Below are 26187 nucleotides of genomic sequence, written 5' to 3'. Positions count from 1 at the left end.
GACATTTTACTCGAATCATAGAGTTTTCAGACAGCTGCTGCATTCATGGAAAAGGTACTTCATTGTCCATAATAGGGAAGAATTGATGATGAAATCTTAAATAACCTCATAATAAAATGTCAATGATATGATATGATCATCAGGGAATTATACAATGAAGCTAGAATAACTCTCTCATATACCAATTACATACAGCTTGTATCCCTATTCAAAATTTATCATACAGATGAGTCATGAGTGAGACTTTAGAATGGAAAATTTAGCCAAATCAGTCCCACCTAATCATGCTATTGACCTCTTAGATTCCTACAGAGTATCTTTTGAGAATAATAACTAGTTCCAATAGAAACCCAGACATGTCAGCAACATCTTTCCTTCAACAGATATTACCCTAATTGATATTATCTCAGATGCCCTTAATAATTTTACCCTCAGAATGCAGGCCAGTGTTTCACCCTCTTAAAAGCTCCTCCATGGATTTTCTACCTTGTCGCATTGTTGAGAGAATTGAACAGTTCAGTAATTAGAGTTCCGGTTCATCTGTGCAAGTTGAGGCTGCTGATAAGCACCAGTAAGGGCACTCGCAGTTTCAACAGCTGCAGCTATGGGCTGAGACTGTTGTAGCAGATTATTAACATTGGAAGGAGAAGCTAATGTTTGTGGTGGCTGATAAAGTCCAGCAAAGGCACCATGACCAGCCTGTGCAGCAGGAGAGAAGGGAACCTGTTGGCCGTAAAGAGAGAGGTTGTACAAAGAATTAACCTGCAAGTTGGTTAAATCTTTGCCCCAGTGCAGGCATCCAGAGAGCCGAACCTTCATTCTGCAAAAAAAAAGAGGGAAAGAAAAGAAGAGGACAACCCAAAGCATTGTGTTAAAATTGCTAACAGGAAGTTGCCAAAAGACAAAGTATAAAAGGAAAAGGAAAACAAACCCAACCAGTGATCCAGTTGTGTATATATGATTTTCCTTCAATTGCGATGCTGCAAGATCCTCCTTACTAGCAGAGCTTCCAGAGGTAACTGATGGAACAGATAAATTGAAACCAACAGGTGGAGAAGTCAATTGACCATATCCTGATGGAATTGTAAGGAGAGCAGGATTTCCTGCATTGCTTCCAGGCTTTAACTGTGAAAGAGGGAATTTGACCCCAGGTGGCATGTACATGTTCCCAGTTGAAGGTTGCTGAGGGACCCCACTCGAGTTTAAAAACTGATGCGGTGGATAATGCATATAAAATGGTGGAAAATAGTGCAGATAAGGGAAGTAATTAGGTGGAAATGGTTGTCGGTAAAGGTGAACTGCTGGTGGGGCAGCAGTAACTGTGCTCTGAACAGGTGGTGCTGAATTGCCAGACGGATCTGAAGAATTCCCATTCTACAAATATGACAAATGAGCGTAATAAGTACCTTTATAAAGTATAGACTAACATCTGTCATCACTATGAAAAACGAAAAACAAAACAAGTTAATTTACTTAGGTCCACCAAGTCTATGATAACTTTTTCTCAGTCATCTTCCAACCTACTAAAGCATCAGGAACTTAATAACACCGAGGAAACTACAAATACCAAGTGCTAAAAGTCTAAAACAATACTTAAAGCATAGTACAAGGTGTCAAAGGTTTTAAAGAATGTTTGAATCATTCTGGTGTAATTTAACCAGTTACATCAAAAAATATGACAGCAACAAGGAAGAAGCATATGAGCTTACGACAAAGTTTGCAGGGCGAGAAACATCATGCGCCTGAGCCTCAAGCCCATCAAACTGCACAAAGTGGCTTGCTGATGCAGGCATTAAACCAAATCCATATCTTGGGTCATTTGGAATGACACTCTGATTACCCTCTGAGTGCAAACGCATTTCTTGAGTTGACTGATCAACTTTCAAGTTTGCATCAGATGAAATAATGTCATCTGATTTGGGTGCTTTTTCAAAATCAGGAGGAGGTTGTGGTTGATCAGCACTATCACCTTCCATAGCTGATAGCATACCTTTGCTTCTGCGGAAATCATAAAGGCTCAATAATATCTAAAATATTAAAACGAAAAACAAAATAGATAACTGCAAATATTGCCTACAGATCCCACTGCTTTAGCAGTATATATGATAGCAAATTAGGCACATTTATAACCTTGGATATTCATCCAAACATGTTTTCCTCAATAATCCCACTTTGATCCTTTTAAAACAGTTCAATGGCAAAACATCAGGTCTCAATTATCAATCACCCATGGCTCCTTAATTGCTTTAATCAACTAAAGGAGAATTTACACTAATATAGAAAAAAAAACTCGGAACCAACTCTTGAGATGAATAAAACGATTTTGGAAATATTTGATACTTTCTAGCAGAAGAAAAACAATCCATCAAACAAAATATAAATTCCAATAAAAGTAGAAACTAATTTCAACCAACCTAGAAGAAGGCTCTTCAGCAGTTTCATCACTACCCTGAGAAGTTTCAATAGGATATGCAGCGGTAATCTCCGCACTAGTACCAATACCATGTCTTGTTACCTGTCCAAAACTAGCATCAAAGCTTCCAAAAGTTAAGCCATCTGTTAATGCTTCAGAGACTCGGAAGTGGGTGGGAAAAGTAACATGTTGACCATTGGGAAAATTTGAATCAGCAAGCAATTGAGAATTTGCTTTATCAGTGACGGCTGCAATCTCAGATGTGACCACTGTTTCAGAAACAAGAACCAACAGAAATCTCCAATTAGAAGGGGGGAGAGAGGGGACATCAAAAAGTGCAGAAAAATAATCTTAATGTATAAGACCCTTTTATGTCAATATCTAGGTGAGGGATGCTTCAAAAGCAGGAACATTAGAGAAAAATAAACAAATGCATTAGAGACACTTATGCTTACAGTAAGCACTGTATCATTATCATTAAAGAAAAAAAGAGGAAAACAATTAGAAAAAAGGCAGTGCAAAGCATGATAATTAATACATAATCCAGAGACAACTTGCAATGCAAGAAAATTGCAAGGAGTTAAGCAGGATAACCCAACAGGATCTTTTAACATTCCTCTCACGGCAAGCCAGCAAGGAAACGGAAAAATGGTGAAGTCATATAACTCAAATAATATACACTGCCAAAGAGATTCATGCATTGCAAAATACAATATTGTACTTTAAAAGGAGGATACAATGGAAGACCAAAAAACTACAACATGATCGTAATTTATGGTGTCACAAATCAAACAGAAGTGTTAATACCTTGTAGCAATGCAGGCTCTATAGGCTTGGACTGCTTAGTCTGTTCAGCAACCTTTGATTTCCTAGGAGGATTCTTTTCATGCATTGAGCTCCGAATTTCCGAGGCTGTTTTCTCTGTGTTAGATAGATTAATATCAAAGGGAGCATTCTTGTTTCCTTGAATATGATCTGTTTCAGCTGATTCTAGTTGGCATCCAGATTCTTGTTCTGTTGTACCCGCATCACCAACATGCCATGACTCAGTTGGCACCAACAAAGGATCTGAAGCAGATGAATAGACACCAGACAAGGTTGTGGAAGTGGCAGAAGTTGGTGAGGCACTAGATATTGACGAGAACTTCTCTTGATCTCTGGTCAGAGAGCTAAAGGACTGAGCAGAAATGTTGGCAGGAGCTTCTGTAACAGTCAGTTGCACTGAAATTGTAGTTGGACCGACTAAAGGTAAGCCGTCCTTAGTTTCACTATTAACACCAGCAACAGACAATGGCAGTCCATGTCCCTGATTGGAGATCCCATTTGGCAAAGTCTTAGTGCCATTTGGAATAGTGGTTGGTGTTCTGCAGAAGAACAAAACAAATTTTAGGTAAATATAACAATTTTTTCTCTAAAACCAACCAATTAATAAGCGCATAAAATTCATATTTAGAAACAAAAAATAACATCATTATGCATATTTACTTAGTCATGCAAGGTGCTGCATTATTTTTCACTTTCTGAGATGCTGGAAAAGACGCAGAACCTCTATCTGAGGTATGAATAACTCCATTTTCCTTTGGAGCAGATGCATTCCTTGCACCTACAACATCTTAAAATCACAAAGCTTGTTCGGTTGGCAACTTATAAACAAGAAAAATACTTTAAATTTGTACACTGATGCATAAATATGAGAGGAGGAAAAGAATAACACCTTTACCATAGTTCCCTCGTCTACCCCGCCCCGCTGGTCCTTTTGTACCAGCTATCTGCACAAAAGAAAAATTGAGTTATAATTCACAATTCACTAAGCTAACTAGAGTAAAATCCAACCAAAAGTTCCTTCAACTAAACCAAATTCTGCTAAGTAATACTCTTGACACATTATAGCAGTTCAGCATCCTTTTTAGTTTTTATTTTACAGCTAGTAATTTTACCAAGCAAACACCTAAAGACCTATATAACCAATAGAATCATTGATAACCAGAATTTTAACTGCAGTTTGAAAGAATAGAAGATCAAAATGAAGATAAGTTCATATTTTCACCCATTGGAAAGGAAAACAACACTTGCCTCCTTTTTCTTTTCACGTTTTCTTTTCACCTCATGAAATGTATCTGCCAACCAAACAATGTGATCGTCATGCTTTCAAAAGTAAACTGCAAGATACATTAAGCAAAATCAAAGTATGCAACAGCCTGAATAAGCATTTGCAATTTTGCATGCATTTAAGTTAATAGTGAACATTTAGAATCAAAAGAAGAAAAATACACTGATAAATCAAAAGAAAGCACACGGGACATTGAACCATTGAATTTCTTTAATCTACTCCCAATTCCAAGAAACCAAACACATGCTTCCTCGAGAAAACAAGACCCAAGTAACAAAACAGTGCAAAGTTCACTTTCTATTAGCTAAACGCATAAAAACAAGCCAATCCCACTTCTCAAAATCCCAACTTTCTTCACTCTGCCAACACTAAACATTGCACAATCCACTTTCTATTGGCATAAAACATATGAAAGTGCCCAAGACCCCATCTCTCAAAAATCCCAATTCTTGAACTCTTCAACAAAAAATACAAAAGCCGTAGAGAGGAAAAAAATAAACAGATCATAAACCAAGCTAACTCTCAGACATAGCAAAACACTAAAAAAGGAGCATGAAACCCCGTGAAAACAGGAAAAGAAACAATGAAATCTTCATTCGGTACCGAGATAAAGAAGCTTTTGGGCAGTTTCATTAGGATCCATAAAACACTCATTGAGGACTGCATAGATTTCTTCATCGCTGTGTTGCTTCCCTGTGATCTCCCTTATGCTTTGGATCGTGTTCTTTGCATTGTCAGGGATCGACACCGCAGACCCCTCACCTACGCCGCCGCCGCCGCCGCCGCCGCCGCCGCCGCTACCTTTGTTGCTCATGGTGGCAGAGAAACAAAACAGAAGAAAGAGGCAAAAACAAGGATAGTTTATAATAACTAGGACATGGTAGTATAACAGGGAAAAGGATGAAAAATAGTTTGAACAAACTGTATGTAATTTCTTTTTAGTTCTTTTTAGGAGAAAGCAGCATTTACCCTTCAGCTATTTTTCTTTTTCAATTTTATAAAAATGAAAATATACAACTCCGACAACAAAATAACAAATACTGGTGAAAGATAAATTTTACCAACATAACTAAAATTTTAGCCACAATATTATTAGAGTATTATGACATATTGATAATTAATTTTATCAAAAATCAAACACGATTTAATATTATAATATATGAAATATATAATTTAAAAATGATTTATTAAGTAATTAATATTAATATATATAAACTCATAGTGGTTAATATTATGGCATATAAAATAGCATAACCGTTCATTTAAATTAGTGCAAAATTTAGTGGCTTTATCATCTTCTCTAATATTTTTTTACAATTAATATTTTAACCATGAAATTTGTTAGGATATTTGTAAGTAGATTTTTGAATCAATCTGATATTGTCATCATATCAATTTAAAATATTATTTATGTTAATATATATTTAAAGGTGAAAAAAATTAAATAAAATAATAGTTAGAATTTTTTAATTTATGACAAATTTGACCTGAATGATCTATATAAATCGAAAATGGAATATGATGGTGGAAAAATATGAACATCATATATAAAATAAATATAATTATATGTTATTAACCCAAATAAAAAAACGATCTAATTTGGTTAAGTTTTATTGGGCTTTAGTTATTAAATAAAGTATTGGTCAAATATGTGTAGATACTCTAATAATTAATTTTAAATTGATGATGGGTTGATTAAAGATTAAGGTTAATCTGTAAATGTTATGTATTAGGGTTATGGTCTCGAGTGTACATATATGTAACTTTTCTAATATATCATCTTTAAAAAAAAAGAGTCGCTTTCTCTAGATTACTTATATACTAAGGCTTAGTTTGGATGGGCGGTGTGTTTAGCTCCGGTGAGGTTAAAAACAGCGGTGGCGGTGAAATTAGTTACTGTAGCGGTAAGATTGGGTACTGTAGCAGTGAGATTAGAAACAGCGGTAGAGTGTGTGTTTGGATTCAAATGCAGCTGTAGCGGTGAGGTGAAAATAGAAAATGACTTTTAAGGACATTAGATTAAAAATGATATATAATAGAAGTTTTTAAAATTATTTAACAATTACAAAATTAATAAATGATTAAAAATTAGTACAATTATATTTATTTTCAATAATAAATAATTAAAAATGAATTATTACAATTACATAAATATGCTACTGCTGGTTTTTACTAATTCCTAGCCCATAAGTTGCTGAACAGCTCAGTTTAACAATAAGGTTTAACAGTGTTACTCAATTGGACTAATTCTGTTATCTATGTTTGTATGAAATTTTGCCTACATACTAAATCCTTTAAAATGTTTTACTAATTTGAACAATATTATAAGACATTGGGGGTGATAAAATTTAACTTAAACTTTAAGTTTGATTTAGTTTAACATTGGAGTTATAAGATTAAAGACGTCAAAATATGACTTTATAACATTAGCAATTGTTAAATCCCTGTTTAACCTACAATCAATCAAAACATTGTTTCAACAGAAATTGGATAAAATATTTTTTAAAATGTAACATTCATATTTTCATATCTTTATACTTTTCATTTCATTCTTACCATTTATATAATAAATCAAATTTAAATATATAATTTCTGTTTCATTTATATTGAAACCCAAGGCATACACTTCAAATTTAGATCCATGTTTCCAACATCACACTAGTGTATTTGTCCAATAGATTGGAATATTCATCAGAAGAGAAAATGCAAAATGATTCACATTTGAGCTAAAGATGAAACAATGCAATGATGAATGAAAAATGATTCATTTCTTAATTTCAGAAGAAATCCAATAGAAACCACATGTTCAATTCTTCATCAATATATCTGATTCATTTCTTATTGTTCATGGTTCAAAAACCATTAAAAGCTTGAACGAGTCAATTATATCATTCATCATCCAACTACTGTTGCATCTGGATTAATACAAGCATGCTGATTAACTGAAAAAGAAAAACCAAACAAATAAACAAAATGTGGACAACAACCCTTATTAATGTCGGAAACCTCAAAACTGCAACCCCTTTTAACTTCAAGTGTCTCAAGAAATTGCTATACTACAATACCTGCATTTGTTCAATAACAAGCTACTAAGAGAGTGAATCAGATGGGACTGGTGCACCATTAAATTCAGCCATAAGTGCTCAGAGGCCTGTTCACATGCCAGAAACATTTTTAAAATCGGTAATATCAGCTTCGTAACAACATAAGTATAAGATACAATCTCACTGAGATTACTGGTGCAAGGAATTATATATGGATTACAGATTAATATAACATGTAAGCCTTTTCCAACTATTGGAAGGTCAGCTATACAGACCATATAGCAATACTACACTATTTTATCCTTTGAGACTGAATTATCGGTAAAGCTAAGAAAAAGTGAGGTCCTTTCTTGTAGGTTCAAATATGAATCTAACTTGAAACAAAACAAACATACAAAACAATTCAAGAAATCTGGTGATAAAAAATAGTGCTTTTAAATATCTTGAACCCTCGTACTTATAATTTATAACCAGAATTGAAGAATGGAAGGAATTTCTAGAATGTAACCATGCCCTTATAGTATATGGATGGTATAAAATCCAAGATATATACAAGCATCCTCCACCCGAAGATAGTAGAAATGCTCCACTGTAGTTTACTTTGCATTGCAAATAGAGAGAGAGCAACTTTATAGATCCAATCTCTATGGAATACAAATAACAAGAACATGCAGGAGGATCCAACCTTTTCTGCTAACACCAGAAGTTCAGAAATGAAACTTGGCCTTAGAAATATATTCAATGGAATAAAGTAAGAAACTCCAAATGCTAATAATATCATATAAAACAAGAAAATAACAGGATCAAATCAAATGTAAAAAAGGACTAGAGAGCTACTTAAGTTAAACTGGCACTTAAAAACGTTGCAGCTCTACTATACGTCCAAGAAACACCCTTCATGTGGTATATATTACAACCATGCATATACGAACATGGCAACTTACTGATCTTTCAGCATTATTATCAAGAGTGATATATGTTCTGTTATGAATAGAATGAAATTGGAGAAGGAAGAAAACATTTACCCATTAAAACTTTGTTACCTTCTCTTCCAAACCAATGACTTTAGAAGCCAATACATTAGCACGTTCATCAGCTGCATTACATTCCAGTCGTGCATTTGCATATTCCATTTTAAAAAACTCGAGCTCTGCCTGCAATACCAAACACCAGACATAGCAAGAATAAAAAAAAGGTATACGCTGAAATAAAATGTTGTTGACATTTTAAAAAGTATTTGTAACAAGCTCCCTAACAATTTGAACATCACCAGACAAAGAACACAAGAAAATAAAATGCAGATCAGCATACATACAACATAGCATTTTAAAATACAGCATAAAACTGAATTCATCCTGTGCACCATCCTTTGCAACAAAAGAAAACCATTCAAAACAAAGACTTATTGATTGAATCCAGGAAAAAATAGACAAGCTCCACCTTTAATCCTATAGTTAACATCTCCATTAATCTCTCCTATCTTTCTTATTTAAACTGCCCCTAGGTACTTAGAACAACTCTTGACAATCAAATTGCTTCTTCAAATAAATGTACACAGCTATAGACTCGATTTTCAATCTATACTCAATTGCAGTTATATATTGCAAAAAAGAAAAACACTAGAAGATGCAACTAATATTGTACAACAATATTTGTTCACAAAAATTTAGATTTGAATCAATCAAAGTGTGATGAAGCTATAGTATACAAACAAATGAATATTTGGTTTCCAAACATGTAAAAAAATTGTCATGCAAAAAAAGCATACTTGTGTGTTAATCCAAATCAAGGGAAAAAACTGGCAAGAATCAAGCCTCTTCTTTCTTTCTCAAGGTTGCTGTAAAATAATAGGTATAATGAAAAAACAGCTAAGAACAGGATTTAAGAGTAATCAAAGAGTTTGATGAGATTCAATAAGAAATGTATTTAGCATAATCTGAACAGCAGCTTCATAGATAGCTCCATCATAATGCATAACAAATTGACTAGATCCTACGCCAAGGCGCATAACAAATTGTTCACAACAAAGTTGTTCTCAAAAAGTGCTCATGCAAAAAACAATATTTTTCGAAACTTCTATTAATTTGACAGTTAGCTACACCCTCAAAATTTTTAGCCCTCGTACCGAGCCAAAAATAACATTATTTCTATTTCCTTCTTTACAAAACATATGATTAGCTTTGGTTTCAAGTTTCATGAAAGATGCAGCCCATAATCTAGAAAGAGCAATGTCATTGAACCAAAACATTGTAACATAATAGGAAAGAAATCGTAGATTCATTCCAAGTTCTTATTTGAACCATGTCTAAGCAAACAACACAAGCATAATATGGCAACCATAGATGCAACTTTAGATTTAACTTTTTTTCACCCATATATTCCAATCTTTTAACATACTATTTTAAGAGTTGTAACTCAAGATGGAGAAATTTTCACTGTCATCACAGAAGTTTCCTCAGGAAACAGAGAGATTAAAGTCTTTTTTACCACATGTGTACATGCCATCGCATTCCCCTACAATTCCACAATCAAGTATTGCCGGCGTTGACTTTTGAGCCATCTAGAGTGTACTTCTCCATGAGGTGGCTCAATTTAGCATCAAACTCCTTTTCAAGCTCAACTTCTTCCTGCCAATGCCTCTCTCTCATGCCAACCATCTTCTTTTCGTGTGCTTTGATCAGCTTATCCCTCTCTGCCACAAAAGCCTGCATCTCTTCATCCTAGAACTTTATGAATTTTGCAATTTCATCCGCCCTACAAATAATTTTTCAAAAGATATGAAAAGAAAAATACACGAATATCTCATAACTTCAACAGGTAAACAGAAAAGAGATATCTAGCAGCATTTCATCTTATGAGATTAAACCATCTGTTTTTATGTGAAACGGTCATATACTGTAAGATTACCAGTATCAATCAAATTACACAAGGAAATTCATAGAAGTATCAAAATTATGTACCTGCGCTTGTATTCCTCTGCATTTGAAGGATTGGGGTTAGACTGCTTGACCTTCTCACGCTCTTGCTGTTGCAGCTTCTCAAAACTCTCTTCCTTCTCATCCCTCGCTTCATGGATAAATTTGATTCGTTCCTTGAAGAATTGCTCTTGGAAATCCATCTGAAAAGGGCAAAAGAAGAAACACAGTTAACATGAAGCAGAAAAAGAATTACTATTCTATCAAGTAGAAAATTCCTAGGGAGGACAATCGCATACTTATCTTTGTCTACTTCCAAGTTAATGACTGAAGATCCAACAAAAACAGCATAATTCATCTTCTAATTCATTAAAACAGCATAATCCACAATTCCACAATTCCAAGTTAATGACTGAAAACCCAATAGATAATATGTAATCTTCATCGGCTACTACACTTTCTCTCAATTTGATGACAATCAGCATAATTCATTAAAATAAAAATATTAGAAATCAAAGAACGACCATCGCCTTAAGCCAAGACCCAGCGAAAATTTCATGGTAGATTTGCATAAGAAAGAGAGAAAGAAAGGAAACAAAACAGAATATGCTGAGAAGAGAAGATGAAGAACGGAAGAAGATATGGGTAAAAGAGGAAAAGAAAAAGCAACTGAAGTTGCTAAATTTTGCCTGGAGCAAAAGGCTCCAGTCTGGAATTAAGCCTCCAGTGAGGTAAAATGCATTTTCAAAGTACTGAACAGTGCTTTCCAAATAACCTTGCTGTTTACTAACATTTCAGTTGCAAATTTTTTTTAGCTTAAAAAAGCCAACGTACTGAGATGCAGTTGCATCTAAAGGAGGCCTAAGACCGTAAGATCCGTAGATTTCAAGAAATCGATGAATCCAGGTACGTTTTCGGATCTAATTTTGTTATTGATTTATTCTTGATGATTTGATATGACATATTCTAATTTATGGTTTGTTAAGTTTTATATCAAATATTATTTTACGATTCTAACAATTGGTATCAAAGCCTCATTATGTCGAATCATTGAGAATGAATTGATTCTCTATTATTTTTGGATTGATTCATTTTTTAGATTTTATAGATTTAACATTTCGGGTATATATATGTTGGTGGTTGAAGATCTACATTAAAGTTTTTTAGATCTTGATTATTTTGAATTTTTTTTAGGATTTTGATCTTTAATTCTTTATTTTGATAGGTTTTGAATGTTTGTGCTCTAATTTTTATCCTACAATCAAATAATAGTGGTGTGGATTGAATTCTATGACTCTATTGGTTATTCAGCAATTGAGAGTTCAATATTAACAAGTTTTAATTTTATTTGGTAATTGTAAATGCATTAGAATTTTAGTTTTACTAAAACTATAATTAATGCATATTATGGTGCATATATATGTAAATTTATTTTGTGCTATAAAAAAACGATGTTATCATTCGTTGGAAGGGTTCTTTTCGCTTCAGTGTTCATTCTCTCTACTTGGCAAGAGTAAGCCTCTCTTCAGATCCATGAAAGCTTTTGTAAATGTCTAAAAGTTTATTTAAACTTTAACTAATGATAGATTTACTTCTCTCTCTCTCATTAAAGAAAATGGTGATTAATTGTGGTGTTTTATTTAAACAGATCTTTCTAGCTTTATCTGTAAAGCTAATGCAAATTAAGGAGGTGTTAAGAGTAAAATTTTAAATATGTATTATTGATCTAGCTTGCTAGAATTGCCTAGATGTTTAATTCTTGGGGTTGCTATATATATATATATATATGTATAACTTAAGTGTTTATGATTATTAATAAGTTTTCAGTTTTGTGTGTATTATATTAAGATTATTGATAAACTTTAATGGATTTCATTATGATTTTTTGTGAATTTGTTGGTTTGATAGAGATTCATTGAAGTTGTTTTTTTATATGAATATTTATTCAATATTTTGTATGCTTTGAAAATACGTGTTTAAAGAATTTGGTTTTAAGTTTGGTTTTATAAAATTTGATTCTGGATTTTAATTGTAAAATTTTGATAGGTGTTTGTTTAAGTATTAAAAAGATCACTTAAAGATTAAGGTTTTTGGTTTTTTATTGCGTTATTAAGAAAAACTTATTTTGGGTTATTCCAGAAATTGTAGTGCAATCAGAAATTTCAGTTCTAACCATTGACTGTTATGAAGATTTTAAATTTGAATATTGGTATGTTTATATATTTTTTAAAATAACTTAATTGAAATAATAAGTTGCCAAAGTGGCCTCTTTTGTTCAAATTATTTTGTTTTAAAATATAAAAGGTTGTGTGCATATAACTTAAGCTACGTTAATATTGATCGGCCCAAAGGAAGGTTAATAATTAACAAAATTACACGTGCAATTGTAGTAATTAACATGTGACGATTATTCGGTTTTACGAACAATAAATCGACCCAAAAGAATATTTATTGTTCGACATATTCTTATTGATAGTGTTTGATTACTACAACAAGATATCACTTACAAGTTAATATTTTTATCCAAAGATGAAATATTATTGGAGTGTCCGATATCTTGAGATAGGATTTACCTTTATTCAAATTATTTTGGTTTAAATTTGAAATATTTTGAAATAAATAAATTCAGATTTTGGCTTTGAGAATTAATTAATGGTGTCTAATATTTTAAATAGATTAGTTGAAACAAAATGTAACTAAAGTGACCTATTTTGGGTAGATTGATTTATTTAAAATATCAAAACGATTATATGTTTTTGTGATTCATACATTTATTAATTGACCCAAAGGTAAGTTAATATTTGGCATAATTTCAACATTTGTGGTGATAAATGTGTTACAATTTTAAGGTACTTTATGTGAGTAATAAGTTAGCCCAAAGGTTGGTTCATTATTTGATTGCTACAACAAAAATATTGCTTATAACTAATATTTATGTCCAAAAACTTTATATTAATATTGTGTTTGGTATCTTGATATGGGATTAGCCATTGTTTTGGATTTAATGTTTACTTGTGAATATTCATGTGAGCTTGTTTTTATCTATTTTGTTCTATATTCAGCTAGTTTATCTTCTGCTACCACAATCTCTGCTAATATAAATTATATACACATGCTTAATGGGACCAATTTTAATGAATGAAAAAGACACTTATAGTGTTTAGTTGTATTAACATAGACATTGCACTAAGGGAATAACAAATTACAATTCTCACTGCAGCAAGCACCACTAATGTTAAAAGAGATTCTAAAAGGTGGTACAATCTAGACTAAATTCAACAAACTTAATTAACTAGACTAAACCCACACATCACAGTTGCATATAATGGTACTTCAAGACCCATGCATGATGATCTCAAATATGATTATTTAAGACCTAAGGCCTCCATTTTTGCCAACTGAATCAATGCCTCATTGGCATTAACTTATTAGTATTAAATAAACAATAAATAATAAGTATTATTTTGAATGCATTAAGTATTTTATATTAAATACATTAATTATTTTATACACTATTATTTAATAGTTTTAATTTTAATCTATAAAAATCAAGAAAAAACATATATTAAATCAATAAAACACAAAATGAATTGTAGAAACAATTTAAAAAGATAAATAATTATGTCGATTGAGTTTTGGCTCGATTGATATTGACATTGTTACCAATGCAAGAGGACATGAGTGCACTGTCTTTCTATTTATGGGTTGGGACTATGGATAGTTTTAGGTATTGTATCAAAAATAGCAGATATGATCAGAACCTATAACGAGATTATTAAAAAAAATCATGTATTAAATTTCCTAATAAATTATAATTTTTATCATGTTATTTTTTAAATCTAATGTTTATAATGGTCACTCTATAATCTCTTTGTAATTCACTTAACCTCTTTATAATTCACCTCACTATCACTTGTACATTTGCATTTAAACATATATTTTACTATTAATTTTAATTTCACCGCTACTGAAATTAATTTCATCCCCACCGTTATTTTTAACTTCATCGAAACTAATCTTACTTCCCATTTAAATGGATCTTAAAAGTGAGAAAAATATCATTTGGTAGGGATAAAAAAATGTGAGAAAAGTTTGCTATCCATAATTTTTTAATCTTTATTTTGTTTTTATTTATTTATCCAAATATTAAATAAATAAACCATTCAAAATAATTATATAAATAAATTATTATTTGATACAATACCATAGAAATAAAATCCAGAATCCTGATAAATGTTTCTTAAAGAATGTTTTAAAATCAAAAAAAAAAAATTTGTTATTACCATTCTAACCCTATAGAAATTATGATTATTTTTTAAAAGTATTTTCTGAAAATAAAGTGGACCCAATTTATTACGTGGACAATGTGTACTTGTACTTTTATAAAATGTTCAATGTATTACCTAAATTATTAATATGTGTTTTATTATTATATCTATATTCTCATAAAATGTCTAATATGGTATTTATACTTTGAAAATATCGAATGTGGTATATGAACTATTAATAAGTGTTAACACCGTTAATAAATTGCTAAACCAATTAATGAAAATTCGACATGTAAATTTTTCTTTTCAAACCATTGAATACATATGGATAATATAGTATGAAAACAAAATAAAAAAATAAATTTAAAAAATAAATTAATAAAAAATAAGTAAATATTAAATTTACATAAACAAAAACCTCATATTTTCAATTTAAGTAAATGGTCATTTTTTTTCAAGAGTTTTCATTTGAAATAACATTTTAATTGAATTTTAAATAATATTTTTTATTATCCTTGAAAGTAATGTACTTTCATGTAAATTTAGTAGTTACTTTTTTAACTAATCATATATTTAGTTATTTTAAAATTAGATTAAATTCTTTTGGTTTTATTTAGCTTTTTCACTAACAATATTAACATCAATTGTTATAATAAAAGACATATTGGTAGTTTAGGTGCCAAATTGGATATTTTCAAAGTACACGTACCACATTAAATATTTTATGAAAGTAAAAGTACCTTAATAAAACACATATTGATAGTTTAGGTGCTACATTGGATATTTTCAAAGCATAGGTGCCACATTGATATTTTTACAAAAGTACAAGTACTAAATTTGACATTATCCCTTATTCTTTTAAATTTCTCAAAACCCAAACTCATAAACCAAAACCCAAACCTTAAAAATTGGCTGACCCAAATTCAGCCCAAAAGCCATGGCGTCTTCTTATGTTTCAGATACTATTATTACACATATAATGCTTAAACCCTAGAGAGCTTCAAAAAACTGAAAAAAGAAAAACCCTAATTTTCAGGTAAAACTTCAGTGTTACTTTAGGTATTGCTATTGAGTAGAAGAGCTTAAACTCCTGTGTTTGTGTGCGATTTTTTGTTTTCAGTTTCAAAATGGCAGCTAATAAGAACAAAGGAGCAAAATCGAAGCACCCGCCTCTAAAAAAAAAGCAAAGAAACCATCTTTTCACTGAGAAAAAACGACCCACCAAAAAAGATGAGGTCTTTGATGATGTTTCTGATGGCCAGAGCGAAGAAGAACAATTAGAAGAAGCAGAAGACTTATTGGATGGGGATGAACAAGTGTCTGATTTTGATGATGCCTCTGATATTTCAGATGATGATGATGCTCCCTTGGCTGATGATTTCCTTAAAGGAAGTGATGATGAAGATGAAGGTACCCATTTGTTAATTCCCTGTAAATTCTTTATTTACATTAGTTACATCGAATTTAATGCCTTATAGCAAATATGATTTTGAGCTTCAAGCCTTTTGTTTATTCAATAGTTTCTTGTAGGTGCAACTTTGATTTGTGTGCGAAGTACTGCTTAATAATGGTCCTTGATGAGTTTATGCTTTAGGAACTGAAAATTCTAGTTTGCATCTATCTTGTTCTTCAAGTACCCATATCATGAAAGTGGACATTGGCATGTGGGTGCCTGCCACCCATGCAATTAAAAACTTGGGATAAATGGAACTCAATCATATCAGTGACATATAAGAGTCCTAGCAAACATAGCTTCCATTGCATTAGCATGGTAGAAATGTTAGCATGTTTCATAAATTTCTCTGCATTTCGTGCTATCTGGTTCATAGTGATTACCATTGTTGTATCATGATGTTGCAGACAGAGGTTCTGGTTCTACATCAGGTTCTGGTTCCGATTCAGATGGAACTGATATTGAGGAGAAGTCAAGGGCTATTGATGAACAAAGGGAGAGGGAAGAAGAAGATGCACAAGCAGAAATGCAGTTGAACATTAAAGAAGAGTCTGATGAGTTTAGATTGCCAACAAAAGAGGTCTTCTTTTGAATTTGATTTTATTTCCTGTTATTACTAATTTAATTCTGCGAAGGTGCTTATATTTCCTTCCTTTCATGTTACCGATCAGGAACTGGAAGCAGAGCAACAACGTCCACCTGATCTTGCAAATCTTCAGATGAGAATAAAAGATAGTCAGTGGTTTTTCTGCTAATGTTCTATCTCATGGTTAGCCATTTATCATATAATTTGCTAAGAGTTTGTCATTTATTTGTAGTTGTTCGAGTGCTCTCAAAATTTAAGGAATTGAGGCAAGAGGGAAACACAAGGAAGGATTATGTTGACCAACTTAAAATGGATTTGGGTTCATACTATGGCTACAATGAATTCCTCATAGGGGTTTTGGTGGATGTAATGATCATCTTGTTCTAATTTTCGTTGTCTGCAATACTTTTGTCTTTTTGCACTGCATGTTTCTTCCTCTTCCCATTTTTGAAGTAAGGGAGGGAGAGGGTTATTCTTTAAAAAAAGTTTATTGATCAATTATTATGTTAAATCTGCCATCTCTTCTACAGATGTTTCCAGTTGTGGAACTCATGGAACTTATTGAAGCTTTTGAAAAGCCTCGACCTACATGTATCAGGGCAAACACTTTAAGGGTAAATATACATTTCTCTGTTGCTGTCTTCATCTTTGATTTGTGCATTTTCAGGTCAACTATAGCTATAATCTCCTTCGAAATGCAGACTCGCAGGAGGGATCTAGCTGATACTCTCTCCAAAAGAGGAGTAGAACTAGACCAATTAAGCAAGTGGTCAAAAGTAAGAACTACCTTGTTTTAAATTTTCATTTATCTGAGACCTCTATTTCTAATGGAGTGCATAACGAATGCTGATTTTCAATTTTTAGGTCGGATTGGTGGTGTATAATTCACATGTGCCTATTGGTGCCACTCCAGAGTATTTGGCTGGCTTTTACTATGTATGTGTTCTTTCATTATACATTTTCCATCCTATTTCTTTAATTGTTTTGTAGAAGTAAGTGTTGTGGCACTTTCATTTACCTATCTTCTTTCTCCAACAGATACAAGGTGCAAGCTCCTTTTTGCCTGTTATGGCTCTTGCTCCTCAGGAAAAGGAACGAGTAGTTGATATGGCGTGAGTTACTCCATTCTATGAACTGCTGTTATCATTGCCTTGCCTTTTCATTTGTTGATTTCTTTTTTTGAAGAAAATCTTCCTTGTGAGCTGTATTTTAGGAAACTGATGTTGGGAGTTTATAATGTTTTGCAATATCCATATTGCAGATCTGTGCTAGGAGAGATGCTTTTTTTTTCCGGTTGACATGATTATAAGATGTGCAGTCTTGCAGACATTCCATTTTGACATTGTAACTCATTTTGAGGCTAATCCATATAATTAAGCAGAAAATTCAGATTACACTGACACGAGTTTGTGGTTGGGGTCAGACACTAATAGACATTCACTGCATTAAGGTGCTTCATTGCTGTTTACAGTTATATATATCGTATAAGCTCGACCTCAACCTTAAACTCAAAGTCCAGATGTTTAATCAGATGGATGCTTTTACACGCTATATATGGTGTGTACTTGGACTACTGTGAAATCCCAAACATTCTTCCAACTACTAGTTTGTTCCTTCACTTGGTAGCCATGATGCCTGTTGTGCTCATTTATATTAGATAATGTTAAATTGCTTTTGTTTTTTCCAGATACAATCATCCCATAAAAAAATAAAAGTATAAAACTCATCTTTTGTAAAGATCATCATTCTCTCCTTTTTTATTATAATTGTGCCTGTTGCAGAGCTGCACCTGGTGGTAAAACAACTTATGTTGCTGCTCTCATGAAAAATAGTGGTATGTTAGTCTATGTTTCATTCAAACCGTTGAATTTTGTTTTTGACTCTTTGTGATTTTCTATTTTGTTTAATTTTACCTTTTTAATTTGCTTGTCAATGTTGAATATATAGTTTGGAAGGTTGAGTTGGTTGAATAAAACATAAATAATTATCCTTTTATAGTGGTGATATGGTCTTTGTTCAATATGTCTTTTACTATTGTTTCCAAATTCCTTTCTAATATTTTGTTGGTATTGTGGCCAGGGTTAATTTTTGCAAATGAAATGAAGGAAACAAGGCTGAAGTCACTTACTGCAAATTTGCATCGCATGGGAGTGGCAAACACAATAGTTTGTAACTATGATGGGAGGGAGGTTAGCATCTCTCTGCCCCTCAAGAGAATACAGTACTAATCATGATAAGTTGATGAGTTGATGTTTCAAGCTCAAGAGCTTCAAAAGCATAAAGGCTTTACTTGGTATGAAGGATGAAGAGGAGTGAGAATGGATACTTTGTTAATCAAATTGTATTCATGACTACTTTCTTACTTTGTAGCTTAACCATTAGGTTAACAAATTCTCAATTCTCACTCCTTTCCATCCTTTATACCAATCAGAGCCAAAGTGTTGAATCCTGTTTCTTTCCTTTTTCTTTAAGTTCTTCTTTCTGGGTGCCTCAGATGAGTTGTAGGTTAAAAACAAAGTGCCTAAACTTATCCTTCATATTTTCTTGAGGGTCGTATACACTTAGGAGACAGAATTCTAATTCTCTGCTTTTGTGTTAATGTTCAGCTTCCCAAGGTTTTGGGTCAGAATTCGGTTGATAGAGTGTTGTTGGATGCCCCTTGTAGTGGTACAGGAGTAAGCATTTGTTTTAACCTTATTCCGCATTTGGTGTATTGCTCACTGCTTTGTGCTCGCATTTAATGATCTCTACTCTATGGTTTAGGTTATAACCAAAGATCCATCCGTTAAAACCTCTAAAAGTTTAGATGACATACAAAAATGTGCCCATTTGCAGAAGGTACGTACTTTCGGTGTGCTTTTTTCCTTTTTGGTTGTATTTTGGAACTACAGTAATTATCCTAAGTTCGGAGTCAGCAGAAAAGGAGATAAATTGATTCTTTTGTTATATCTTGCATATGCTAAGAGATTAATTCATGCCATCACAAATCTTTTGGTTTGTAGCAATTGATACTTGCTGCTATTGATATGGTTGATGCAAATTCCAAAACTGGCGGATACATCGTTTACTCAACATGCTCCATGATGGTTCCAGAGGTTTGTTTAAGGAATGCCCTTCTGGTTTTCCAACCATTCAAATTTTGTTCAGTCTTTTTCTCATTTTGACTTGTATCTCTATAGAATGAAGCTGTCATTGACTATGCACTCAAGAAGAGAGATGTCAAAGTAGTTCCATGTGGACTCGACTTTGGGTGTCCAGGGTAATGATCATTTTTCTTTGACATTCTCCCGGACGAGACTGATTTTTTTATCTAACGTTGTTTCCTCCTTTAACCAGATATATCCGATTTAGGGAGCATCGGTTTCATACATCCTTAGAAAACACAAGGCGGTTTTATCCTCATGTACATAATATGGACGGCTTTTTTGTGGCAAAGGTAAATTTCAAACGTAAATTACATAATGTCATTCACCCTAAGGTGATCTCAGTTCCAAGCACTTTTTCCACATTGTTTATATATTGATATTTCTGTCCTCTTTGACTTTCTTTAGTTGAAGAAAATGAGCAATACAAAGAAGAATCTTGTAAGTTCTGATGGTTCAGAAACAGTAGAGCAAACTCAGAGGCCAGAGGAGATCCATAGTGATGAGGACAACAAAAAAGAGATTGAACAACAAAAGATTAAGAAACAAAGCCCGAAAGGGAAAAAGAAGAGCTTAAAGGCGAAAGGGTTATCTGGAAACGGAAAGGTTGAATCACCACCAACATTGAAAAACCGGGACAGAAGCGAAAATGGGAAGGTAGAATTGGCAGCGACATCGAAAAAGAGGAAAAGAAAATTTCCTTCTAAAGAGGAAATCTCAAAAGCAAGGTTAGATATGGCTTGTCTCAATCCTTTTTAAAAAGTTGGTTTATGGTGAATATGATGAGAAACCTTGTTGAAATCTTTGGTCATGTTGTAGGGAAGAGAAGAGAAAGGCAATGAGGGGGCAAAAGAAGCAACCAAAGGAAGACAAGACTGGAATATGATGATGCTTCTTTTGGTACCATTATGCTTACAGCATGCAGTGATTTGAGAACTAAAACTGGATGACTGCATGAATGTTTACTATTTAATCAAAGTTCTGTTTTTGTTGTTTATTGTTTTCCACCTTAATTGAAGTTTTGTTTTCATTTTATTTCTTAGTTTAATTTTGTTATTTATTTTAGCACCGATTGTTATTTTGCCTTTTTAATCTTGAACCTTAAGGAGTAAAACTAGGACAGCGTTTGCGTTTTATTCAAAGAGTGTATGATGACGGTTATGGTAGAATATTTGATATATTATATTATTATTATTTTGTTTAGTTTATTTGGTCCAAATTTAAGATTACATAAAAGCAAGCTTAGTCCTTTTAATATTGATCCAAATTTTGGAATTATACATGAAATCTAAAGTCATAACGAAATTATAACATCATTTAAGATTACCAAATGTGATCCCATTTCACAATGTAATCTAAGGCGAGTGTTTTTCTTGTTCTTTAAATTTTAGTAGAAATGGGAAGCAAAAACTATGAAAATGTATTGTGATAATGACATTTTACAAAGAGAGTGGTTGTTTCCTTTTACCAATAAATAAGGCTTAAAGGGTATGTTTTCAAATTTTACGTATATGTTGATAATTTAATATTCTAATTAAAGCATCAATTTCAATTTTAGACCATAATATAAGGATATCTTATAAATTAACCCTAACTAAAATGCTAAACAGTCTTGTTTTTATTTTTATTTTTTTGAGAAAAGTAAACTACTTAGAAGTGGGTTAATTGGATTTGAAAAATCAAGGTAAAATAATATTTCAGCTCATTATTTTTATTTCCATTTTTAAAAAAAATTAAGATTACTAGATCACAATAAAAACCAATCTTATATTTTTTTTATAATTAAAATTCAATAATTTATTTATTTTTTAACAATCTCATTATATCATATCTTTTTAATATAATACTTAGAACTATCTAGGGGTGTGCAAATTTCAGGTAAAACCGAATTAATTCGGTTGGGGTCGGTTAATAATTTTTTTAAAAGTTCAGTTAACGGTTAATTCGGTTCGAAATCGATTAATTAACCGAATCAACCAAAAATTTTTATTTTTTATATACATTTTACATATATTAAATTTGACTAATTCAGTTAAATTTTGATATGTTTTATACTTCTTTTAACAAAAAAAATATAAATTTCAGTTAATTCGGTTAACCTACAGAACTAACCAAAAAAATTCGATTTGATTAACGGTTAAGAATTTAAAATGGTCAGTTAATTCTGTTAATGGTAGTTCTGATTGGTTAACCGATTAAACACCCTTAGGACTGCCTATAACCTCTCATCAACTCATAAATAGGAGAATAATGCGTTTTAGCGCACTCAAACCCACGTGTTCCTACATTGACAATAATACTCATACTAATTGAGTTTAGACTCAATCAACAAATTCAATAATTTATTTAATATAATTAAAACACCTAAAATATTTCTCTCTCATAAGCTTTTTTGAATTTGATTTGATATGTGAAAAAAAATGAATGTATGATAAATGTTATTTAACTTTTTTAATTTTTACTGTATTTTATAATATATTTATAAAAAAATTAACCTGTTTGTGAAATTAGAATACTTCAAAAACAATGTATGAAATAATTTTTTTAAAAATAATGTCTAATTTTTTTTAAAATTCTACCAATTATGTATTAAGCGTTGCGAGGGCTGAGGATTTCCTAAAACCCTAAACATACGCGTTTCTCCTCAACCGTGTAGATAGCTAAAACCCCTTTCTTTTCAGCTCCCATTTAAACCCTAAATTCCTAACAGCAAAATCTAAGCAACAAAGCAATGGCAGAGGGGGCAGGAGAAGAAAAGAAGAAATTTTCAATCTGGGATTTGCCAGATGTGCCAGTGGGTCAACTTCCACCGCATCTTGAACTCCAACGAAGTCGTGTTTCATGCAATAAGGACGCCCCTATCCATGTATTTCTCTCTTACCCCCTTTTTTTTTATCACCTAAAGCACACATCTTCAGTTGAAATTTTTTCATGAACACCTTTTATTCATATATGGAGTGTTAAGAAACAGTGGTTTCTTGGGGTTGTTTAATTGGGTAATTAAAAAAATGGAGCCTTTTTCCTTATTTGGGGTTTGGGTTAGTTTCTTTGTATCATCTGTCTTGTTCTGTTCTTAAGGTTATGAAATTTGTGGGTCTCTTTATTTGTATTATAATTAAACGTCTTATGTTTTGGGGGCTTTTGTTGCTTGTAGACTGAGAGTATTCAATATTCTGGCGCTTATGCATCGATGGGAATTGATAATAGTTCACGACTTGACCGATTCTCTAACAACTTTAGAGTTGAAGTGGTTCGACTCAATGAAGATGACATGGAGTTTGATATGATCGGTATTGATGCAGCTATTGCCAATTCATTCAGGAGGATCCTTATAGCTGAGGTCTGTGACTTTTTGGTCTACCTCTTTTCAGTGCTAACATATGCTATGTTAATGACATTATTGCATGCTATCATATGCTAGCTATGTTAGCTTGCAGCATATTGTCTGTGCTGGTACTGATAGAACTGATTATGCTTGCAGCTTCCTACAATGGCAATTGAAAAAGTTCTCATTGCAAACAACACATCAATAATCCAAGATGAAGTTCTTGCTCATAGGTTGGGCCTCGTTCCAATCCGTGTTGACCCAAGGCTTTTTGATTATCTTTCAGGTTTAATTCATTTTTTTTGGTTGATGGTTTATCTGAATTTATGGAGTTTACCCTTAGGGCACTTGTTAATTCTTTACTTTTGTCTCTTTCAATTGTAGAAAATGATCAGCCAAATGAAAAGAACACCGTTGTTTTCAAACTCCATGTTCAGTGTAAAAGAGGTAGTCCACGTATTACAGGTACGGTTTTGGGCCTTATCAGTGAAACATGAAACCTTTTTACTTGAATGAAATTAATAGGTCTTCCCTTTATAGCTTTGCCTTGTTTCTAATGATGTATAATAATGCAGTTAAATCGGATGCATTAAAGTGGTTGCCTAATGGGAGTGAACTGGTTAAGGAAACAAGAAATGCAACTTCAGATTCATCATCAAAGCCTGAAACATACACTTACTTTGGTTGCAGTCAAGAGACCATTCCAGAATTTGTCAAGAACCCCATTATCCCTAAGTATCCAGATATTATTATTGCTAAACTTGGCCCTGGACAGGTATATTTTACATGCTTTTGTTTGTTTCAAAAATTGCTCATAAAGCATGTCAAGATGGCAGATCATGCCTTAGGTTTAGAAAAAATCTCTTCGCGAGCTAAATGTGGTGCTAGTAGATTAAGAAGGTTTTGTGTACTGCTCTCATTAGTTCAGGATCCGTTTTGAAGTTGTTAGAAGTTAATCTAATCCTTATGAAGTTTTTCGAGTGTACTAAAAGTTCCAACTTTTTTGCTAGGAAATTGAACTGGAAGCACATGCTGTTAAAGGCATTGGGAAAACACATGCAAAGTGGTCCCCAGTGGCCACTGCTTGGTATCGGATGCTTCCTGAGGTAAGGATAGACTGTAACTGTAGATTTCTTCTTTTCTAAACCTTCTTCATTTCTTTCGTTTATTCTATCTCATTTTGACTCTATATTATTACAATATTATGATATATTTATATATTTAGGTTGTATTATTGGAAGATATCGAAGATGACCTTGCTGAAGAACTCAAAAGCAAATGCCCAGTTAATGTGTTTGATATAGAAGATCTTGGAAAAGGTACTTCTGTTCATTATGATTTGTTGTCTATATGGTGTAAATTTTGGTAATTATGTTTTTTTCCTCTATAAAAGGGTTTTCCAGTATTCCGTTACTAAATGTGGATTATATTCCTCTAATAGTGGGGTCAGTAGCTATGTGATAGTGCTGACCGGTTCTGCTTGATATGCTTTAGCATGTGAAGTTAGGAGATATTGTTTTAGGTACATTTCCTAATGAAGAATTTGGCTGCCAAGCAGGTAGGAGAAGGGCAACTGTAGCAAGGCCACGTGCGTGCACACTTTGCAGAGAATGCATAAGAGGTGACGATTGGGAGAAACGTGTGGCACTGCGCCGTGTTAAAGATCATTTCATATGTAAGTAATGTGGGGCTACTCTATGTCTTCTGCATGCGTTGTCAAAATTAGTTCTAGATTTCTTTAATGCCATTGCTTGATTAATATATTTTCATTGATTTCAAACCAACTTAAGGTTAGGCACAGCTTGAGATTAATATGTTTTTCTCCCCTTTTCTAGTCACCATTGAATCTACTGGAGCATTACCTCCTGAAGTTCTATTTACTGAAGCAGTGAAGATTTTAGAAGACAAGTGTGAACGCGTGATAACGGAGCTCTCATGATGCTTTTAATATGGTTAGTAAGGATGAGAGAAGCAATGGATTCTCTATTAATCCAAGGAGATTTTCTTGCCTCTTAGCAAATCTTTTTCATTTCTCATCTTTTGGTTCATGGATGGGATTTGGAGGGGCAGATGGTATGATTCACATATATATATAAAAAGAGTGGATTTTTGTGAGTTAATGTGTAATGAGAGGGATAGATTATTGGTGATGGGCTTTTTACATTTTTGGTCTTGAATTAATATATAGTTGTAATACAAGGATCCATGGTTTAACCTTATGAAGTAGCCAATTCATCAGCTTTGCTTTTAGTGGCATAAAAACAGTAAAATTGCATCAGTTCTCTGATGAATGATTGATTGGTTATTAGTACAGTGATTAGATCAGTGGATTTTTTTAGGGCAGAAAGAATATATTTATATTAAAAATACAATTAATGAACAAATGTCAAAACAAACCCATTAAATATAGTAATAGTGAAAGGGACTTTGATTTTTAGATTTCTCTTGTCTTTTTATGATTATATCTCGATCAATGTTTTATAACTTGCAAATATTTTATATAATATATATAGATGGATCAGTACGCCACTTTTCTCATACACTTTAATGATGTGATTATGTGGTCTTGGATTCAAGAATGAGATATGAGACACAAAGCAAGAAAGAAAATAGAAGAAACATATGCAATAGTGTAAGAATACAAAGACAATCTCGTTGTCGTTTCCAGACAATATCAATTTCCATCGAACCACCTAACCACAATTTATTTTTCAAACAAGCATAATAAACTTTACAAGCCTAAAAGGTTTTCCCCCCCTCAAAAATTAAAACCAACCTTCTAATTCTTGTTACTAAACCAGTAACTTATTAATCATAAAATTAAAATTTCAATATCTGAAAGTAGTAATCATCCAAACATGACCCTCTCCAGTTAGGTTTGGACAGGATCAAAGTGGGGTAACTCACTTAACCACTATTAACCAAAATTC

General features: G+C 32.5%; 3 protein-coding genes and 1 long non-coding RNA gene across 13 annotated transcripts; 2 read left to right on the top strand and 2 right to left on the bottom strand.

Moving 5' to 3' along the window:
- Window positions 1-72: 72 nt before the first annotated feature.
- On the bottom strand, window positions 73-5528 carry LOC107922511 (GBF-interacting protein 1-like). Of its 5 annotated transcripts, none has more exons than XM_016852589.2 (9): window positions 5127-5528; window positions 4487-4530; window positions 4134-4182; window positions 3899-4025; window positions 3221-3777; window positions 2415-2682; window positions 1710-1998; window positions 932-1374; window positions 73-820 (listed from the first exon to the last, which is right to left on the bottom strand). In XM_016852589.2, the coding sequence occupies exons 1-9, from the start codon at window positions 5335-5337 to the stop codon at window positions 517-519; spliced, it is 2292 nt and encodes a 763-aa protein (XP_016708078.1). In that variant the 5' UTR covers window positions 5338-5528; the 3' UTR covers window positions 73-516. The 5 variants fall into 5 exon arrangements, with proteins under 5 accessions (XP_016708078.1, XP_016708076.1, XP_016708079.1 ...); XM_016852587.2 differs by having other exon boundaries at window positions 4128-4182; window positions 5127-5527; XM_016852590.2 differs by having other exon boundaries at window positions 3899-4016; window positions 4128-4182; window positions 5127-5527.
- A 1862-nt stretch (window positions 5529-7390) lies between these two features.
- LOC107922617 (uncharacterized) lies at window positions 7391-11237 on the bottom strand. Of its 6 annotated transcripts, none has more exons than XR_005909319.1 (5): window positions 10528-11237; window positions 10055-10321; window positions 9336-9404; window positions 7589-8721; window positions 7391-7465 (listed from the first exon to the last, which is right to left on the bottom strand). It is a non-coding gene; the product is annotated as an uncharacterized lncRNA (long non-coding RNA). The 6 variants fall into 6 exon arrangements; XR_001691368.2 differs by lacking the exon at window positions 9336-9404 and having other exon boundaries at window positions 7589-7674; window positions 8611-8721; window positions 10528-11235; XR_001691366.2 differs by lacking the exon at window positions 9336-9404 and having other exon boundaries at window positions 7589-8257; window positions 8593-8721; window positions 10528-11231.
- Window positions 11238-15729: 4492 nt separating this feature from the next.
- Window positions 15730-21135, top strand: LOC107922470 (26S rRNA (cytosine-C(5))-methyltransferase NOP2B). The gene is made up of 18 exons (XM_016852519.2): window positions 15730-15786; window positions 15871-16160; window positions 16611-16783; window positions 16875-16938; window positions 17022-17155; window positions 17320-17403; window positions 17491-17565; window positions 17654-17725; window positions 17828-17901; window positions 18571-18623; window positions 18869-18978; window positions 19396-19464; window positions 19553-19627; window positions 19792-19884; window positions 19969-20048; window positions 20126-20225; window positions 20341-20660; window positions 20752-21135. The coding sequence occupies exons 2-18, from the start codon at window positions 15878-15880 to the stop codon at window positions 20816-20818; spliced, it is 1926 nt and encodes a 641-aa protein (XP_016708008.1). The 5' UTR covers window positions 15730-15786; window positions 15871-15877; the 3' UTR covers window positions 20819-21135.
- A 1309-nt stretch (window positions 21136-22444) lies between these two features.
- LOC107922651 (DNA-directed RNA polymerases I and III subunit RPAC1) lies at window positions 22445-25495 on the top strand. Its single transcript, XM_016852776.2, has 9 exons — window positions 22445-22798; window positions 23087-23272; window positions 23414-23543; window positions 23642-23722; window positions 23833-24032; window positions 24268-24363; window positions 24483-24576; window positions 24816-24932; window positions 25093-25495. The coding sequence occupies exons 1-9, from the start codon at window positions 22664-22666 to the stop codon at window positions 25194-25196; spliced, it is 1143 nt and encodes a 380-aa protein (XP_016708265.1). The 5' UTR covers window positions 22445-22663; the 3' UTR covers window positions 25197-25495.
- Window positions 25496-26187: the final 692 nt, after the last annotated feature.

The sequence above is a fragment of the Gossypium hirsutum genome, chromosome D01 (genome assembly GCF_007990345.1).
Source record: "Gossypium hirsutum isolate 1008001.06 chromosome D01, Gossypium_hirsutum_v2.1, whole genome shotgun sequence".
Classification (NCBI taxonomy): Eukaryota; Viridiplantae; Streptophyta; class Magnoliopsida; order Malvales; family Malvaceae; genus Gossypium; species Gossypium hirsutum.
The sequence above is the reverse complement of the archived record's forward strand: the minus strand, read 5'-3'. Positions and strand labels throughout refer to the sequence as shown.

What these genes read in the sequence shown, in the direction of transcription:
- LOC107922511 (XM_016852587.2), bottom strand. Translation starts at nt 5,337, where the DNA reads ATGAGCAACAAAGGTAGCGGCGGCGGCGGCGGCGGCGGCGGCGGCGGC. An exon ending in AACGTGAAAAGAAAAAGGAG is followed by an intron (nt 4,183 to 4,486) that starts GCAAGTGTTGTT and finishes TCTTTTGTGCAG; the next exon opens with ATAGCTGGTACAAAAGGACC. An exon ending in GCTGAAGAGCCTTCTTCTAG is followed by an intron (nt 1,999 to 2,414) that starts GTTGGTTGAAAT and finishes TGATTTCCGCAG; the next exon opens with AAGCAAAGGTATGCTATCAG.
- LOC107922470 (XM_016852519.2), top strand. Translation starts at nt 15,878, where the DNA reads ATGGCAGCTAATAAGAACAAAGGAGCAAAATCGAAGCACCCGCCTCTA. An exon ending in TTAGATTGCCAACAAAAGAG is followed by an intron (nt 16,784 to 16,874) that starts GTCTTCTTTTGA and finishes GTTACCGATCAG; the next exon opens with GAACTGGAAGCAGAGCAACA. An exon ending in GAGGAAATCTCAAAAGCAAG is followed by an intron (nt 20,661 to 20,751) that starts GTTAGATATGGC and finishes GTCATGTTGTAG; the next exon opens with GGAAGAGAAGAGAAAGGCAA.
- LOC107922651 (XM_016852776.2), top strand. Translation starts at nt 22,664, where the DNA reads ATGGCAGAGGGGGCAGGAGAAGAAAAGAAGAAATTTTCAATCTGGGAT. An exon ending in TATAGAAGATCTTGGAAAAG is followed by an intron (nt 24,577 to 24,815) that starts GTACTTCTGTTC and finishes GCTGCCAAGCAG; the next exon opens with GTAGGAGAAGGGCAACTGTA. An exon ending in TGTTAAAGATCATTTCATAT is followed by an intron (nt 24,933 to 25,092) that starts GTAAGTAATGTG and finishes CCCCTTTTCTAG; the next exon opens with TCACCATTGAATCTACTGGA.